This window comes from Vipera ursinii, assembly GCF_947247035.1.
Source record: "Vipera ursinii genome assembly, chromosome: Z".
NCBI lineage: Eukaryota > Metazoa > Chordata > Lepidosauria > Squamata > Viperidae > Vipera > Vipera ursinii.
The window spans coordinates 4,223,946-4,243,911 of NC_139517.1; the positions used below are offsets into that span (position 1 = coordinate 4,223,946).

At 45.1% G+C, this 19,966-nt stretch overlaps 1 protein-coding gene across 4 annotated transcripts; it reads right to left on the minus strand.

The window, feature by feature from the left end:
• Positions 1 to 995: 995 nt before the first annotated feature.
• LOC310649360 (mitochondrial inner membrane protein OXA1L-like) lies at positions 996 to 7,621 on the minus strand. Of its 4 annotated transcripts, none has more exons than XM_083377742.1 (11): positions 7,525 to 7,591; positions 6,479 to 6,680; positions 5,936 to 6,067; positions 5,327 to 5,519; positions 4,391 to 4,534; positions 4,024 to 4,109; positions 3,780 to 3,944; positions 3,321 to 3,425; positions 1,790 to 1,952; positions 1,615 to 1,695; positions 996 to 1,233 (listed from the first exon to the last, which is right to left on the minus strand). In XM_083377742.1, the coding sequence occupies exons 3-11, from the start codon at positions 5,948 to 5,950 to the stop codon at positions 1,154 to 1,156; spliced, it is 1,032 nt and encodes a 343-aa protein (XP_083233868.1). In that variant the 5' UTR covers positions 5,951 to 6,067; positions 6,479 to 6,680; positions 7,525 to 7,591; the 3' UTR covers positions 996 to 1,153. The 4 variants fall into 4 exon arrangements, with proteins under 4 accessions (XP_083233868.1, XP_083233867.1, XP_083233865.1 ...); XM_083377741.1 differs by lacking the exon at positions 7,525 to 7,591 and adding an exon at positions 6,768 to 6,868; XM_083377739.1 differs by lacking the exon at positions 6,479 to 6,680 and having other exon boundaries at positions 7,525 to 7,621.
• Between the last annotated feature and the right edge of the window lie 12,345 nt (positions 7,622 to 19,966).

Genomic DNA, 19,966 nt, shown 5'->3' on the forward strand with positions numbered 1-19,966 from the left:
GTCAATCAGAAGGTCGGCAGTTTGGCGGGTCAAATCCCGAGTGCCGCGTAGCAGAGTGAGCGCGTGTTACTCGTCCCAGCTTCTGCCAGCCTAGCAGTTCGAAAGCACGTAAAAATGCAAGTAGAATAATAGGGACCACTCCGGTGGGAAGGTAACAGCGTTCCGTGCGCCTCTGGCATCTAGTCATGCCGGCCACATGACCACGGAGACATCCTCGGACAAGCGCTGGCTCTTCGGCTTTGAAATGGAGATGAGCACCGGCCCCTAGAGTCGGAAACGACTAGCACGCATGTGTGGGGGAACCTTTACCTTTACCGCCACTATGTGAACTACATTGGCTTCCATTAGATTTCTGGATGCAGTTAAATATTCTGGTTATCACCTTTAAATCCCTCCATAATATGGGGCCCGGAAATCCGAGAGACACCTTCCGTTGGATGTCTGGTAGGTGGATATGCTCCAGAATCTTTGTGCGAGACAATGTCATTTAGAGAATCTACAAAATGTGTCTTCTCCGTCCTGGTACCTGCCCTTTGAATCAGCCTACCCAGTCACCAAAATGCCTTTTCTTTGTTGGCTTTTGGTAACGCCTTTAAAACCTGGCTCTTTCATTAGACATAAGGACAGAATAGTCATTGGAGCCTGGTTTCTGTATTTATTGCATTACTTGAGAAATGGATTACTGTTATGTGCCATCTTTGTTATTTGTTGTACTGTTTTTATCTGTAATTTTTGTTTCGTGCTTTGCTCAAATAGGGTGCCATATGCATTTATGGAATAAACCAATAGCCTTACAATCCACTAATAATGCCCAATGTGGGATTTCTTGTTATTGCAGACCAACCATCAGGGTGGACAACATCAACTTGATATAATTATGTGAACATCCTTTTGAGGGTGAGTTGCATACATTACATGTTTTTTCTGACCTCATGCTCCTGATATACCGACCTTTTCTTTTTTTTGCAAAATATTACAGATTTAATTTGGAAAGATTTGTTAATTCAAAGCATAATTTTATGTAATAAATTTACAGACACATTTACACACATGCTCTCAGAGCAAATGGAAAACAAAATTAATAGTTTAAACTAGGGCAAAAGGATGAGGGAGGTGGGAAAACATTTTTGCCTTGAATACAGCTTGGTAGCATTCATCCTAAATCTCTCTTTTGTGGCGATGGTTTGCTTGGACGCTGTGAGGTTTTATGGGAAAAGGTTTGGTGGAGTGACCCTGTGAATGAAAGAGAGCACAACAATATAGCTTCTGTGTATTTTTTTCAAAGTAAAAACCACCTTGTATATCCCTCCCCCCCCCCCCCCACTCCAAGCAACTTCTGCAATCAAGCTGGAAAAAAAAGATCGTTTGGATCTTGTCAAAAATCTATTAGGCTTAGCAGCCTGAATCTCACATTTACAAACCAGATGTTTTAAAAGGCTGTAGGTAGACTTTCTCTGGATGCTGCTGAACTACAATTCCCAGCATCCTATACCAGGACCTATGATGACGTTGTAGTTCAGCAACGTCTGGAGGATCAGACCTCCCCTTTCTGAAATGCAAAATACAAGCATTTGTGATCATGGATGGCAGCAAGTAACAGTGAAAGAGGCTTACCTTTGTGTGTCGAATCCAGTTGTTTTTTGAGGTACCTCTGTCTTTCGTCTAGCTGATGAGCCATCTGGATATTCTGCCATCCTAGGAGAGATTAGAGCAGGAGGCAGCCAAGCTTGCATGACCATATGAATCTGGTCAACCCATTCCTGCCTTCAGCCATTTTCTCTCAACTCACCTTCCTTGATGCTCTTCAGAAAATCTTCCTGCGGGGGTAAGCTCGTAGGATTGTGTGTCACCCTCTCAGGAATGTGAAAAAAAGTACGAGTGGCAGGTAAACGAAACAGTAATATTTGCATAATAGAGAATAAGTTGGATGTCAGCCAGTAGGTAAAGACGGCCTGCATGGGAGAAAGAGAGCACGGAACATCAGATGATCTGCTGGGTTCTAGGTTTGCTTCGCTCCTTCCTGCACTGATGTTGTTATCTAGCCTGGTATAGAAATGTCTGCAGGAAAACCAAGCTCACACCAGGAATCCAACACTGAGTTAGGTATATTCTTTATTGAAATTATTAGGTGATCTCTCCCTGCACCACTGAAAACCAGAAATGACAGAGTGGATGCAGTCCTACCTTATATGGACTAGATGCTTAGTTGATAATAACCTGCTCTACATCTCTGCCCCTGATGAGCTACATGATGCTGCTGAAGTCCTTCCTTAGTGCCTGAAAGTTGTGGGGGAAGAAGAGGCTTTAGCTGAATTGAGTGGCTTTTAGGTTTTAAGGCCTTCTGTATGTGGGGATTTACCATCTTTGTGTTGGATGGGGTTGCCCTGCCCCAAGCAAACCTCGTGCACACTTGGGGGTTCCTCTGGAGTCAGGACCCCTGCTTGAAGAGTAGGTGGGATCTGTGGCCAGGAGGGCCTCGGCACGGCTTCATACAGTGTGCCAACTGCGCCCTTTCTTGGGTCAGGAGACTCTACTTTCTGTCATTCCTGCCGTATTTGCCTTCTGAACAGACTACTGTAATGCACTGTGTGGAAAGCATGTGTTGTGATTCCTCGCCAGCCAGTGGATCTGGCAGCTGAGTCTGAGGAATCAGAGGAGGGGCCTGGAGTGACATCAGAATTGGAGGAAGGCTCTGAGGAGCTCCAAGACTTATAGTCGGACGAGGAGCCTGGCCCCTCTACTCACACTCAGGCTGAGAAACAGCTGTGCTGGGAGCCTGAGTTGGACAGTGATGAAGAACAGCTGGGACAAATCACAGACGCATGAATGCGCAGGCAAGAGAAGCGAGTAGGACAGAGGAATGCAATGGGGCGGCTCCAAAGGCAAAGGAGAAGGCGTTAGGAAGCCACGCCTTGGCTGAATTATAAAAGGGAAGGTGTGGGAAGTGCTGGTTGCCAAAGGCAACCGTTCATGTTGAGGATTGAGTTTCTGTGGATTGTTGTTTTGTTTGCCTTCAACATTGATTCAGGTCTGAGAATAAAAGGGGTTGTTTTTTTGTTGCGGTTCCTGCCTGTTTCTTGGAAGAGGGGTTTCTCCTTGTGAGCATCACAAGGAGTCACGTAGGCTGGGACAGAACAGCATGCAGGCTTCCAACTGTGCCACCTTTGAAGCTATGAGACTTAGGAAAGTTATGTCTACCTCTTTGCCTTGCACAACTACAATCTGCAAACGACAGCGAGACAAGACTGCCTATAAATTTGATCAATAAATAAACATCTGTGTGGGGTTTTCCGCAGAACCCAGCCGAAATGCCCTCTTACCGTTGGAAAGGAAATTATGAAAGGAAGGAAGAGCACAGGCATCACTCGGAAAACCTTTTTCATTAGGTCCAGGTTTGGGTTTGGAGGTCCCGCTTGCATTGCAGTCTGAAGAAAAGACAGGTGTTATCCAGTGGCCACTGCTCAATTTTCTACTCTTCCTGCTTCACGTACCTATCCCCAGTCCTCATTTCACACCACCAGGATGGTTTAGAATCAGCCTGACAGGAAACAAGGTTACAAGATCCAGGTAGAGCCAGGCTTCGGATAAATGGAGAGCCAACTCAATCCCTAGTCAAGATCTGGGTAGATTTTTATATGGTCCACCCCAGAAGCGCGCTCTCATACCTACCAACGTCTTTTAAAATCCTGACAGGTGGAGGAAGAGATTTGGGGGAGCGCTAAATAATAGCAAAAATCTGTGGCTAACCAGACTTCACTTTCAAATTGCCCAAATCGTACCTCTGTAACGATCCACATGGTGACGGACACCATCACGGGAAGTATGTAGTAAGGATCCGAGGCTGTGAGGTCCGTGAACCACCAGAGTCCCCCTGTCTGCATGCTGGGCACAGGACACTCTGCCATTTTGCGTAGGGCAAAGAAGAACGAGATGAAAATGGGTGCCTGAGACCGAGAAGAGAAGAGGTCAAGCCGGTAAGCCTTGCACACGATAACAAGTTCCAAGCACGCCAGAGAAGCTGACCTGGACCAAAGGCGTGATTAATCCTCGCAGGGGGTTAACATTATGGGTCTTCTGATAGTGTTCCAGATCCATGACGGCCTGCGAAACTGGGAGCAAAAGAGACAGGAAATGTGATGCTAAGATACAACTAAATCTGCCTTGCAAGTGTTGCTTATGAACACTTCCTGTCCTCCAGATAGTGGACTACAATTCCTTTCTCCCTCAACCATAGTACTGCATTTTAGAGGTCGGGAATATTAGTGGAAGATCACCTTTCCATCCACTTTGCCCTCCTTCAGCCTGATCTCAACGGCTGCTGTTGCAGACTTTGATTGATCCCCAAGCTTTGTTTTAACCCCACGCAGGTTTGATCCCATTTTAAACTCACACTGTTGTCTGTTGCCAGTCTTCTTGGCTTCGCTGATTCTAGCAGTTAATGCAGTAATTTGGGGTATGTGGTTGTTTAATTCGACTGCGTCTCGCTGGCTCTTTACAATGAGTGGGAAAACCAGACAGCGTATACATACCGTCCCTGGAAATTGGGCAGGAGAGAAGAATTGCATTACTTTGCAGGGCAACTACACAAGGTTCAGGCCCTCAAGAATTTACCCTAGAGATGCAGAAAGCCCATAGCTGGATGGGAGGCTGTGATGAGCCACAGGAACATGTGGAAGGTCATTTCCCAAAAATAAAATTATTTTTTTAAAGTTTTTTTTTTAAAAACCTCAAGACTTCACTCTGCTGATTTGGGACACCTGTGAGAATGAAAAAAACATATAGAATATACAATTCTGTCCACCAATTTTGGCCTGGCTTACCAGCCAGTTGTGATTTGACTTCTGTTCCTAGTCACAATGCGCAATTCCTTGTCCACTGGCATACACGCAGTCCTCGACTTGCAACAGTTCCATTTAGTAATTGAAGCTACAGCATCATTGAAAAAAAGTGACTTATGAGCTTTTTTCCACGTTTATGACATTGCATGGTCACGCGATCAACATTCAGACGTTGGGCAACCAACTCACATTTATGACGGTTGCAGTGTCCCGGAGTCACGTGATCGCCTGTGGCGACCTACTGGCAAGCAAAGTCAATAGGGGGAAGTCAGATTCACTTAACGACCGTGTTACCAAATTAACAACCGCAGTGACTCCCTTAGCAGCTGTGGCAAGAAAGGTCGTACAATGGGGCAGAGCTCACTTAACAAACGTCTTGCTTAACCAGAGAAATGTTGCCCTCCACTGTGGTCGTAAGTCGAGGACTACCTGTATAAGCACGTTTTTCTGTTCCCATGTGCTTATAAGTATCCCATAATTCCCTTTACCTGCCACAATGGCTCCCCACCAAGGCAGCCCCAGGTCCATGTGGAGAGATTCCAAAAGCTTCAGGATAAAGCCCACCGGGGTGTAGCTTTCCAGGCCCAGTTCAGCCAAAGTCGGTTCTTGCAAAACTACTTGACCAAGTTCCTCTAAAGGGATGACTTCCTCCAGAGGTAGGGTGGATACACCTTGAGCAACCTGCCAGGGGAAAGGTATAAATGAAGGTAAGGGCGGTCCCCACATGCAAACGTCACTCCCGGCCGGGTTTTTATTTATTTATTTTATTTTAATTCCATTTATATCCCGCCCTTCTCCGAAGACTCAGGGCGGCTTACAAGCTTAGCAGTAGCCTTCATTCTATGTATATGCCTGCTTATTAGGGCTTTCATACACCCCCCAAGCGGCATTATTACAAAGTCAGCTTATTGCCCCCAACAATCTGGGTCCTCATTTTACCTATCAGGGAAGGATGGAAGGCTGAGTCAACCTTGAGCCTGGTGGGACTCGAACCTGCACTAATTGCAGGCAGCTGGTGTTACTTAAGGAGGCATTAGCCCACTGCTCCACCAAGGCTCCTTTTACATCCCTTCAAACAGTCCAGGCAGTTGCCCCACCTGGATGCCTGTCATGGCTGCAGTGCTCTGACTCCGGATTGTGGGTCTCCAAGGAGCGAGAGGAAAACTCTTCAACCGAGGAACGAAAGTTCTGGCCTGGGACCACCTCAGAGGAACAGAGGTCCTGTGAACCTACAAAGGAAGGGGCAAAAAGCACCTGAATACACCGGGAATTGCAATGCCACAGTCCTCCTCCTCCTCCTCCTTCTCCCTGCAAACGCCATTCCCTTGCAGCACAGATGATGTTACCCAGTCCGGTAATGAAATGTCTGCGAGGAAACAACCCAGCACAAGCGAGCACCCAGGACCCCAGAACCTCCTCTTCCTTGCAAGTGCCGTTCCCTTAGCACTGATGTCCCAAAGGTGCTTTTCCAGGAGGCAACTGGACTTCCTTGTTTTTCTCCGAAGACGTTTCGCTTCTCCTCCAAGAAGCTTCCTCAGCTCTGACTTAGACGGCGGGGAGTGGAAGGATCGATACCCCTTTGCGGTCAGCTGCTCAGCTGCCTCCTTTTAGAGAGTCGTTGGGGCCATTCGGAGGTTTACCTGTGTCCTCAGGGTGCCCTGAGTGGTGCAAGTGGGTGTGGAGCCCTTTTGGCTGCGGAATGTTTTTCTGCCCTGTGTGCCTTCACTGTTGGAAGACAGTGAAGAATGCAAATGGCCGGCTGTCTGCAAGCTTGAGCTGAAGAAGCTCCCTGGATGAGAAGCGAAACGTCTTCAAAGAAAATCAAGTAAGTCCTGTTGCCTCCTGGGAAAAAAAAAAAGCACTTTTGGAACAACCACCACCTGGATGACTGAGAATCTCCATAGACGCTTCTAGCACTGATGATGTTACCTAGTCTGGTCAGGAGACGCCTGCCAGGAAGCAACTCAGCTCAGGGACCACCCAGGACCCCAGAGTCCTTCTCTTCCTCCTCCTCCTCCCTGCAAACTCCACATAGTTCTAGCACTGATGATGTCCCCCAGTCTGGTCATGAGACGCCTGTCAGGAAGCAACCCAGCTCAGGGAGCACCAGCCCAGGACCCCCTCTTTGCAAAACAGCCCCAGACTCGGGAGGGGCCATTCCTGCTTTTGCAACTTTCAGGGGGCTGGGAAGGGAACCCCTTGCAGGCGATGCCGAGGAGGCACCATGAACGGGGAGGAAATCGGCTGAGATGGCCCCCCTGGGCCCTGGTTTGGGCCTAAGTTCTGGATCCGGAGGGGAGGAGGCCAAGCAGAGGCTCATCTTAGGGCAGGGGGGTCTTCAAACTTGGCCCGTTGATGACTTGTGGACTTCAACTCCCAGAATTCCTCAGCCAGCGTGCCTGCCTCAGGAATTCTGGGAGTTGAAGTCCACAAGTCATCAAAAGGTCATAGTTCCCTCATTCTGGCTGAGGAATTCTGGGAGCTGAAGTCCACAAGTCATAAAAGGGCCAAGTTTGAAGGCCCCTGTCGTAGGGACTCCCCATCCGATTCCCGACGGTGAATCCGCCCCTGGGTCAGGCTCCCCTGCAAGGACGAGCAGCGCCGGGCCTGAGGCGGGCCCGACGGACTACATCTCCCACCAGGCGACGGGCGCGTGACGTCAGAGCCCCCTCCTGGGCATACCCACCTGAGGGTGAAGCCTTCCCGCCGCGATCCACGCTCGCCGCAGCGCCGCGAAAGCCGCCATGGTCTCCGGCTTGACCGCCGCGGAGGACCCGACTGCCTTGTCACGTGACCGGAGCGTGGGCCGGAAGGGCCGTGTGGACGCTCTTCTGAGGCCGCCGCGGCCTTCTTGGCTAAGGGCATGCGGCTTTGCGTCCCCCCCCCCCGTGCTACCTCTAAGGCGAAGGGCGCCTAACCTCCCGAGGAGTTCCTCTTTAGGGGCCCGGAGTTGATTGGCGGAAAAAAGAAATAAAATAAAAGACTCGGAGAGTCGAGAAGGATAGACTTCTCCAGTGTAGCCATGTTTGTCACGGGCACTTTCGAGCCTTCCTTTCGACGTACTGAAGCCATGTTTATTGCCGTCGAGGTTAGACGGAAGAGGAAGCGCGGCCATATTTCTCACGGGCAATGATACTGCCATGATAGCTTAGGGCATCCCTCCCAGTCTAGCTATACATACATACACACACACACACACACACACACACACACACACACACACACACCCCACACACACAAATATACCTTTACCTTTACCTTTACCTTATATATATATATATATATATATATATCGATAGATATAGATATAGATATAGATATAGATATAGATATAGATATAGATATGGATACAGATACAGATATAGATACAGATACAGATATATATGTATACGTTTCAACCTTGGAGACTTCGAGTCTTGGAGACTTCAACTCCCAGAATTCCTCAGTCTACGCTTCTTAAAGCGGTTAAGAAGATCTTAACTACTGTAACTCCTTTGGTTTCATTCTGCTAAGTGGCCACGGCGGGGAGCTGCTGCATGCATTATTTTCTTGTTATTCGTGCTCATTTTTATTTTTATGTTATATGTAAAAAAAGCTAATTTAGGAACGTAATTCAATTCAACAGGCAGGATCAACAGCAGCTCCCCACCGTGGCCACTTAGGAGAATGAAGCCAAAAGAGCAGTTTTGACCTTGGTTTTTTATTTCTTCACTGTACTTTGGATTTCTGCTTTGCCAGCAATTTGGTGGTACCCATCCCGAGATCCTCATCCAGAGTTCAAACCAGCAAGGACGAGATTGTCTACTCCAGGGGTAGGCGACCTTGGCTCTTTTATGACTCGTGGACTTCAACTCCCAGAATTCCTGAGCCAGCCATGCTGGCTACCCCTGGTCTACTCTATGGAGATTCTCAGTCATCCAGGTCATGGTTGTCCCAAAGGTGCTTTTCAAAAAGTAACTTTTGAACAAACAAACAAACTTTAACATAGGATATTCTTGGGAATATTAAAAAGCAGAATATTATATTTCCCCAAAGGATCTTAAAGACAGGCAACCCCCCCACCCTCACCCCGCCCAAACAGAAACCAGGTCTGCAGAAATGCAGATGTGACAATCTTGTCAGAAAGATTGGATTAGAAAGACAAAAATCTTTAGAATCAACAATCCCTCGCACCAGAAATCCAACACTCATCAGCCACAGCCCCAGGGAAGCAGGATATGACCTTTGGGACATCATAGGATTAACCCACCACGAACAGAATACCAAAAAGGGCACACTCAGGTCAAAGTACATGACACAGGAAATACAAAGCCTCAAACAGGAACAGGAATCAACCTGGAGAGACCCAGAAGGTATACAAACCCACCACTCCCTGCTACATGTGGTCAGTTTTTCCCAGAGCCATCTTTCTGTCTGACTCTCCTCTCCAATAAACTGCAATCTTTTTTCTAAAGCAGCCTTCATTTTGATTATTCCCGGCTTGGACTGAACCCTGATGAAGATTTTTCTTTCGACAACGTCTATGGAGATTCTCGATCATCCAGGACAGGCTTGTCTCAAAGGTGCTTTTCAAAAGGCAATTGTTTTTTTTTTGGTTGTTGTTTGAGAACTGACTGAACCTAAGAAGCTTCTTGGATAAGAAACAAAACGTTTTCAAAGAAAAAACATGGAAGTCCAGTTAACTTTTGAGTAGCACTTTTGAGACACTCTGAGATATGGTGGCATCTGTAGCCAGCTGCTAGCCAAGACACTGTGGGAAGAATCCAGAGAAAGAAATATTTGGGGGAATATTAAAAAGGCAGAAACTTCTCCTACTCTCCAGCCAGAAAACTCAGCAGAGGCCAGCTTTTAAAAATGCAAATTCAATAATCCTTTCAGAAAGGTTGGAGACTTCCAGCAAGAAACTGAAGAGATTAGGAAGACAAAGACACCTAAAATCTACATACCCCACCCAAACTCTAAGAGACATGACCTTTGGGGACATAATAGGATTAACCCGCCAATACCAAAAGGGCACACTCAGACTCAGGTCAAAGCACATGACACAGGAAATACAAAGCCTCAAACAGGAACAGGAAACAACCTCAAAAGCCCCAGAAGGTATAAAAACCCACCGCTCCCAGCTACATGTGGTCAGCTTTCCCAGAGTCACGCTCCTGTCTGGCTTTGCTCTTCAACAAGCTACAACCTTCATTCTAAAGCAATCTCCACTTTGTTTATTCCCGTCTTGGACTGGACCCGGATGAAGATTTTTCTTTCGACAACACCTTACCAGATAAAATGTTTAGATGCGAAGCATGATAACTCGAGCATCATGGCATCGTCATGTATCAAATTCAACTTAGGACTTGCCCAGCGGTACCTGATGCAATTACTTGTATTGTGGTGTCTGAGGCAATTTCAATCACAAAACTTGCATCTTATAATAAACGTGGTCAGCCTGAAAAAAGTGATACCTGACTCTGTCTGACTTTTGATTTCACACAACTCGTGTCCTGACGTAGGCGTTCCCCGCTAGGATGAGGTGTTCAGGTTCATCCTCGGCTTAACAACAGTTCATATAGTGACTGTTCAAAGCTAAAACAGCACTGAAAAAAGTGACTCGTGACCATTTTTCACAGTTATAAACTCTGTAGCATACCCATGATCACGTGATCAAAATTCGGACACTTGGCAGCTGGCATGCACTTATGACGGTTGCAGTGTCCCAGGGTCACGTGATCCCCTTGTTGAAAGAAAAATCTTCCTCAGGGTCCAGTCCAAGCAGGGAATAAACAAAATGGAGACCGCTTTAAAAAGAAGGTTGTAGTTTATTGAAGAGCAGAGCCAGAGAGAAATGTGGCTTTGGGAAAGCTGACCACATGTAGCAGGAAGTGGTGGGTTAATCCTATTATGTCCCAAAGGTCATATCCTGCTTCCCTGGGGCTGTGGCTGATGACTATGTCCTGTGCTGGATGTTTTTGGGTGAGGGGTTGCTGGTTCTAATCCTATCACTCTGGTATTGTTAGCTGTCAGTTTTACTGCAAGGGATTTCAAAATATTGTGCCTTGAATGGGCTTCTGCCTGCTAGTATTTGTTCATGAATAAGGGCTGAATGGGACGATCAAATCTGCATTTCTAAAAGTTGGTTTCCTGTGTTTCCACTGGGGGCTATTAAGAAAAAACTGGGCCTGCTTTTCTGCCTTTAAGATTCTTTGGGGAAATATAATAGTCTGCCTTTTTAATGTCCCCAAAATATTTCTTTCTCTGGGGTGTGTGTGCTGTCCTCCCACATCCTTTTGCGACCTGCTGACAAGCAAAGACAATGGGGAAGCCAGATGCACTCAACAATGGTGTTACCAAGAGTGATTCGCTTAACAACCAGTCGTACAATGAGGCAAAACTCATTTTCCCTGTTGACTTTGCTTGTAAGCGTTTCTACATATTCTACAATTTCTACAGTTATGAGTAGTAATGATAATCAAATAATTTCTCTTGTCTTTGGTGTAAACCCCCAACCCCCCAAAGTAGACCCTCTCTTCTGTAGGCCCTCAACTTCTTGAGATATATATTTCATGTGAGATTTGGATGTCTGTCAGGATTTCAACCACATTTAATCTAGATTTAGAGTTCAGTGGTTATCTTCTTATCTATCCCATTGTGGGCTTCTGCTCAAGAAAGATGAACATTCTACTGCAAAAGCTAAAATATTATCTTCTTTGTCTATGGAGATCCTCAGTCATCCAGATCATGGTTGTCCCAAAGGTGCTTTTTCCAAAAGGCAACAGGACTTTCCTGATTTTTTTTTCCCCTTGAAAATGTTTTAGCTTCTCATCATTTCTGAAGGAGCTTCTTGGATGAGAAGCAAAACGTTTTCAAGGAAAAAAAATAGTCCAAATACCTTTTGGAAAAGCACCTTTGGGACAATCATGACCTGGATGATTGTGTGGGAATAATCCAGAGAAAGAAATATTAAATATGGGAATATTAAAAAGGCAGAATATGTTTCCCCAAAGGAATAATGGAGAAGATCTTTAAAAAGGCAGAAATTTCTCCACACAACCCGCCCCAGCCAGACAATTCAGCAGAAACCAGCTTTTAGAAATGCAGATGCAATACTCCATTCAGGAAGTTTGGAGCCCTCCAGATAGACGTTGAAGAGATCAGGAAGACCCTTAAAATCTACATACCCCACCCAAACTCTAAGACGGGACATAATAGGATTAACCCACCACCATCAGAATACCAGAAAGGCACACTCAGACTCAGGTCAAAGTTCATGACACAGGAACAACTCCAAACAAAAGCCCAAGAAGGTATAAAACCTCACTCCCTACTACATGTGCTCTCTTTTTTTTCTAGAGCCATCTTTCTGTCTGGCTCTCCTCTTCAATAAACTACAACCTTCTTTTTAAAGTAGTCTCCACGTTTATTTATTTCCGGCTTGGACTGGACCTTGAGGAAGATTTTTCCTTCAACAGTTGAGAATCTCCACAGACAAAAGAAGACCTCTAATCCTGCCAGTTTTGGCTGCCTAATAATAAACAGGAAGACATAAAGCATGAGAAGGAACAATGTCTCTGGCCTTCCTAAGTATTTCCTCCCCCTTTTCTCTGTGCATTGTCAGAGAAAATTGCCAATGTGAAATAACAAAGAGTACACCTGCTAACACCCATTAAAAAAAATCATCTCAGAGCTGGGAGGTTCAAGAGAATTAAAATGATTGCATGTCTGCGTCCCCCATTAAAAATACTGTTTTGCGCACCTTCTTCCTTATTCTTTTGTCACCTACTCTTCGGGTCCCAATTAAAACAATGTTTTTAAATGCATTTTCAGGCTGGGGAATTGTTTTAAGAAGCAAGGAGCAGTTTCAAGGTTGCCGTGTAATTTAAACTAAACTGAGAGTATTCAACGAGTCTGTTTCCCAAAGTAGATCAAGGAAGCCATTCATTATACGCAGAGACTAGAAAAATGAAAAACACAGGTATATATATATATATATATATATATATATATATATATATATATATATAAATGTTGCGTAGGGGAGAACACGTAACACTCAAGGGGATTCATTAGGAAGATGTGTATACGTAGTCCTCTCTTAATGATGGCCGTCGGGAGCGGATGTTGTTGTTAGTTGCGAAGTCGTGTCTGACCCATTGCAACCCCATGGACAACGTCCCTCCAGGCCTTCCTGTCCTCTACCATCTTCTGGAGTCCATTTAAGCTCACGCCTCCTGCTTCAGTGACTCCCTCCAGCCACCTCATTCTCTGTCGTCCCCTTCTTCTCTTGCCCTCAATCTTTCCCAGCATGAGGCTCTTCTCCAGTGAGTCCTTCCTTCTCATTAGGGGGCCAAAGTATTTGAGTTTTAGCTTCAGGATCTGGCCTTCTAAAGAGCAGTCAGGGTTGATCTCCTCTAGGACTGACCAGTTTGATCGCCTTGCAGTCCAAGGGACTCGCAGGAGTCTTCTCCAGCACCAGAGTTCAAAGGCCTCAATTCTTTGGCGCTCAGCCTTTCTTGCAGTCCAACTTTCACTGCCATACATTGCAACTGGGAAGACAACAAGTAGCACCTGTTTAGAGTTAGCTAAGGTTCAATGGCACTCAAGGGAGCCGGACTTAGTTCACTTGTGCCTACGTAGGGATTCTATGCTGACTCCTCTTTTAACTCTGTATCCACATTCTGCCATTCTTCCCCCTACAGGAACTGAGCAACCAGAGTCCTGCTCCTTTTTTTAATGTAGGTCAGATGCCCCTCATGGAAAGCAGAGACTTTACATGGACATTTGGAGGGATGCTCAACACTGCCCATCCTGCTGCATTCTGGATCAATTGAAGCTTCTGGGTAGTCTTCAAGGGCAGCCCCATATGGAACAGACTTCAGTAGTCAAGTCACGAGGTGACTGGGCCACGAATGACTATATGAAGGGCTTTATTTCCTAGAATCTGAGTTATGTAGTACCTATTTCCCAAATCCTTCTCCACCCCCCCCCCACCCCGCCGGTATACTTCTCTTACTGGTAGTTAAAGGAGAAGAGATGTTTTCAGAAAGAAGGAAATAGAATCTAAGTGATGGATGGAGAATGTGTGAGGGAAGGCTGAGGAATTCTGGGAGTTGAAATCCACAAGTTATAAAAGGGCCAAGTTTGAACACCCCTGCCCTACACCATTTCAGACAAATGGTTGTCCGATATTTTCTTAAAAACTTCCAGTTTTGGAGCAACCTCAACTTCTGGTGGCAAGTTGTTCCACTGGTTAATTGTTCTCACTGTCAGGAAGTTTCTCTTTAGTTCTAGGATGCTTCTCTCCTTGAATAGTTTCTATCCGTTGCTTCTTGTCCTGCCTTCAGGTGCTTTGAAGAATAGCTTGACTCCCTCTTCTTTGTGGCAGTCCCTGGAACAGTGCTAAAATGTCACTCCTAAGATACAAACTGGGTTACAGTAATGGTAGTAATTTTTTTTACTAAAGGACCCTTCCATTTCCTGGTAACCTGGGAATTATGAGAACGCCCCACCACGTACCGGGTGATGATTCAAGGCTTAAAGGACTTCCTTTGTGCTAATCTCAAAACAATCCTCTCATGGATCAAATCAGATTACACCGTGTGGGGAATTATAGATCAGAAACATATAAATTGTTTCTTTAATATACTGTAGGTCTCTCCCCTCGAGGGCTGGAACAGTATTTGCAATTACACCATCAAAAGACCCTTCTCATCAAATTAAATTTGTTTTGAAAGAAGACTTGTGGACTTTAATGACGAGAACAAAGGCATGGTGAGTACCTGCAGAGTATTTGTAAAGTATTTGTAGAGTAAATCCTATCCCGAAGGTGATGTGGGACAGCGTTGTTTGCCCAAGTACCTTGCCTGAGGGGAAACAGTTGAACAGTATCTCCTACCTATTAAGCATCACAGATAGTTCTCAAATTAGAATCGTAACTGAGTCCAGAATTTCTGTCGCTAAGCAAGGCAGCAATTAAGTAAGTCGCACCCATTTTTACAAACTTTTTCCCAAGGCCGTTAAATGAATTCATTACAGTTGTTAAGTGAATCGTTTGGTCTTTAAATGAATCCGGCTTTTCTCCTTTGCTGGAAGCCAGCTAGGGGAAGTTAAAAGGATCACATCACCCCAAGACATTGCAACCATTGTAATGCCGGATGTCAAGCCATCACATTTTTTTTTACCACACAGCTGCGTTGGTTGCAAGTGCGAGGACTAGTGGCAAGTCACAATTTTCAATGACATTGTAAATTTGAAGGGTGGTTAAAAGAATGGTTTTAAGTGGAAGATTACTTGTGCTTGTCCTGAAGATGATGTTGATTTATTGATTTGGCCAGAGTGTCCTGACAATTATTTTGTCAGTCTTATGGAATAGAATAGAATAGACTGGAAAAGATTAGACTAGACTAGACTAGACTAGACTAGACTAGAATAGAATAGAATAGAATTATGGGATAGAATAGAATAGAATAGAATAGAATAGAATAGAATAGAATAACACAGTTGGAAGGGACCTTGGAGGTCTTCTAGTCCAACCCTTTGCTCAGGCAGAGAATCCTATAGAATTTTCTTAGTACTTCTTCAGTTGGTAAGTTTTCATTTTTCCAATGTTGGGCAAATACAATTCTTGCTGCTGTTAATATATGTAGTATTAGATATCTGCAACCATCTATAAAACTATTATTCATTTAGAGACTGCTTAAAGTTACAATGCTCCTGGAAAAAGTGACTTAGGACCATTTTTTACTCTTACGACCGTTCCAGCATCCCCATGGTCACAGAATGGAATCAAATGGAATAGAATGGAATGGCATGGAATGGAATGGAATGGAATAGAAATAAGGAATAGAATAGAATAGAACAGCATAGACTAGAATAGAATTATGGGATAGAAGAGAAGAGAAAAGAAGAGAAGAGAGCACAACAGAACAATACAAAATAATAACTTTATTGTCACTTTGAATGTACACTAATCGGCATACATTAAAGTAAATTTTGTTGCATTCAGCTCTCAAAGGGTAACCACCTCCAATATACACTGCATAAAAATGACCCACAAACACACACATATATGACACAGAGAAACAACACAGTTTCTAGTTCGGATGTATACATATACACGACAAGAAAAAAGAATCCTGCAAATTTACAAGACAGATGGCAACGGATTGTCTGGTGATCAAAATTCAGACACTCGGCAACTGACTCATATTTATGACGGTCGCAGCGTCCAGGGGTCATGTGATCAACTCTGGCCACCTTCTGACCAGCAAAGTCAAATGGGGAAGTTAAGATTCACTTAACAACTGTGGCAAGAAAGGTCATAAAAGAGAGCAAAATTCCCTTCCCAACTGCCTCGCTTAGTGACAAAAATTTGGGGGTTCAGCTGTGGGTGTAGGAAGAATTTTTTAAAAAAAAATGTGAAAAGAAAATGACTTTATGGATTGTTTGCTTAGGAAGACATTCTGCGTTCCCCCCCCCGGCCGATCTGCTTTAGGGCATGGTTGACTGGAAACCCGAAACGTTTCATCTTATTAGTTATATTATGACTGCCTTTTTCTCCTCCTCGCGCAGAAGACATTTGCCGTGGATAAATTAAAAGAAGAGGTGGTGGTTATTAACCCCTCCACTAAGGTTTAAAAATATGAAAAGAATGCTCAGAATTTCCCTAAGGCGATGTGTCTCTTCCCATACATTTTACGTAGATCCCTGGAGCTCTTCTAGGACATCCCCTCCTATCTTCCTTGGGGAGACTATATAAACGGCATGGCTGCTGATGGGCCTTCATACCGATTCCACAATGCAGTCCAGCATCGTCTTTCTCCTCTGGGCCTTCCTGGTCTCTGGAGTTAGCATACCCATGACCTACCAGAAGCAATCTCCAGGTGAGTCTTCACTTTTCACTTTCTTTCCTTGGGAGAATTCACCATTCATCTTGTGGGGTCCTGGGTGCTCTCCAAGCTTGGTGGTTTTCTTGCAAGTGAAAACATCAAGGAGAGCATCAGCAAGTCCATAGTCCTTGTCTTCCTATTTTGCCTCCTCCTCCTCCTCCTCCTCCTCCTCCTCTCTACAAACCCTGCTCCCTTCTAGCACTGATGATGTTCCCTCTTTGGGTCATGAAACATCTGCAAGAAAACCACCAAGCTCAGAGACCACCAAGGACCCCACAGTCATCATCTTCCCCTTCCTCCTCCTCTTCCTCTTCCTCTCCCTAAACCTCACTCCTTTCTAGGACTGACAATGTTCCCTAGTTGGGTCATGGAATGTCTGCAAGAAAACCACCAAACTCAGAGATCATGAAGGACCACACAACCTTCCTTCTCCTTCTCCTTCTCCTTCTCCTTCTCCTTCTCCTTCTCCTTCTCCTTCTCCTTCTCCTTCTCCTTCTCCTTCTCCTCCTTCTCTTTCTCCTTCTCCTTCACCTTCTCCTCCTTCTCCTTCTCCTTCTCCTCCTCCTCCTCCCCACAAACATCAAGGAGACCATCAGTGAGTCCATAGTCCTCCTCTTCTTACTCCCTTTTAGCACTGATGATGTTCCCTAGTTGGGTCATGAAACATCTGCAAGAAAACCACCAAGCTCAGAGACCACCAAGGACCCTACAGTCATCCTCCTCCCCCTCCCTCTCCTCTTCCTCCCCACAAACCCCAGTCCCTTCTAGGACTGATGATGTTCTCTAGTTGGGTCATGGAATGTCTGCAAGAAAACCACCAAACTCAGAGATCATGAAGGACCACACAACCTTCCTTCTCCTTCTCCTTCTCCTTCTCCTTCTCCTTCTCCTTCTCCTTCTCCTTCTCCTTCTCCTTCTCCTTCTCCTTCTCCTTCTCCTTCTCCTTCTCCTTCTCCTTCTCCTTCTCCTTCTCCTTCTCCTTCTCCTTCTCCTCCTTCTCTTTCTCCTTCTCCTTCACCTTCACCTTCTCCTCCTTCTCCTTCTCCTTCTCCTCCTCCTCCTCCCCACAAACATCAAGGAGACCATCAGTGAGTCCATAGTCCTCCTCTTCTTACTCCCTTTTAGCACTGATGATGTTCCCTAGTTGGGTCATGAAACATCTGCAAGAAAACCACCACGCTCAGAGACCACCAAGGACCCTACAGTCATCCTCCTTCCCCTCCCCCTCCTCTTCCTCCCCACAAACCCCAGTCCCTTCTGGGACTGATGATGTTCCCTAGTTGGGTCATGAAACATCTGCAAGAAAACTACCAAGCTCAGACAGCACCCAGCACATCACAAGTTCAACCCTAGAGCTATCAATATTCTCTTCTCTTCTCCATTCATCTTGTTAGTTCCTTTTACTAAATTTAACTCTGCCCCTATGGAATTTAGGAAGAGTCAGCTCCATTTCACTGTTTGTTAGAACTTAATTCTCCTCTTTGGCACCATGGCACAAACACAACTGAGATTCTCCGCCGCTTTCCATTTATCCTCCAGATGAAACATCTCCTTCAGAAAGCATGCCCACGAAGGAAATCTCCATACGCCACAATATTAAGGGGAAGTGCATTGACGAATATTCCCTCCATTTCTCCATCGACGCATTGCACATGAAGTCAAGTCCGCGCTACCTCCTGCTCACTTCCATGAACGTGCACGTCAACCCGTGTAATAGAACAATCTTCGCACAACCGATGCAGACAACCTGGAAGTTTGAAGACAATGAAGAGGACTGTTCCGATTCCACTTCCTCTGAGAAGATCTGACCAGTTTTTTGCTTTTGAAGGTGGCTGGATTTTATTTCTCAAACCTTTCTTCTCAAGTTTTACCTATTCCAGCATCAGTCTTCTGCTTCATCATGGGTGATAGGTTATAGCTTTCAAAAAAAAAACATTGCAAAGCTATGGCTTTAACTTAACCATATTGTGTCACACAACATATATGAAATAAACCTGGGGTTAAAAAATGGTGGTGTAATCATTTTCCTTTGCACATGCACAGAACGAAAAACTGTAGATAGAGCCTTTACTTGTGACCCGTGTATAGTGTAGTGGGTCCGACGCAAGGAAGAGACGCCAGCCGGGGTGTGAGTTCAGCTCTTTATTGAAGGGGGGTAGTGAACTGGGGAATGAGGGCTACCTGGCCTCCTTAAATACCTAGCCAGGTAAGCGGACAGCCAATGGGGTTTATTTATTTATTTATTTAATTCCATTTATATCCCGCCCTTCTCCGAAGACTCAGGGCGGCTTACTCAGGGTTGGCTCTAGGTTTCCCGCCGAAACTGGGTTTCCCACCGAAACCGTCCAGGCCAACGCCCCCTGGTGGCTGTTGCTATGCAGGTGCCTGCATACATAACACCGTGGAGTTATTTTTGGGGGAAGGTGGAGAATAATATGAGTGGGAGCTGTTGTATTTTTCCCCCCTCAAGCTTTGAGACATGTTTTCCCCTCTTTTATATAAAAATCATTCTAGTCTAAGAAGAAAGGAGAATTAGGGAGAAATTTCCTGATAGTGAGAACAATAATTCAGTGGAACAGCTTGCCTCCAGAGGTTATGGGTGTACTCCCTCACTGGAGACACCAAACTGGAGAAATTTCTTTTGGGTGGGGAAACCCCTGCAGTCGTGGTGGCAAGAGTTGGTACATTCCAACGACTTCCAAGAAGGTTTTTTTTTTTAGCTTTGAAGAAGCTTCTTGGATGAGCTGAAGAAGCTTCTTGGATGAGAAGCGAAACGTCTTCAAAGAAAACCAAGAAAGTCCAGTTGCCTCCTGAAAAAGCTCCTTTGGGACAACCAAGACCTGGATGACTGAGAATCCCCACGGACAAGATTTATAAGACGATAACAATTATCAGAAAACTTCCATCTGTTGGAGTACAAGATTTTAAGAAGCTGCATTAAGAAAAATACCCACATGAGGGCAGCAAAGGATTGGGAAAGTTGAAAAGAACTTAAAATGAAGAGTATGTAAAATTAAGATTCTGTCACTTAAAACTGAAGTTAACTGTTGCGCAGACTATTTCAGCTTGGTTTATAATCAGTCCCTGACTGCAAAGATAGTCTAGACAATAACAAGCATGCTACAGTTTTGATCATACAGGATATGCTGATTGTAATAACACATCTTGTGAAAGCGACAAATGAATTTTAAAAAGTTTTTTTTTTTTAAAAAAAAGAAGGCTTGAGTTTTGTGTTTACATGCCTGCTGGGTT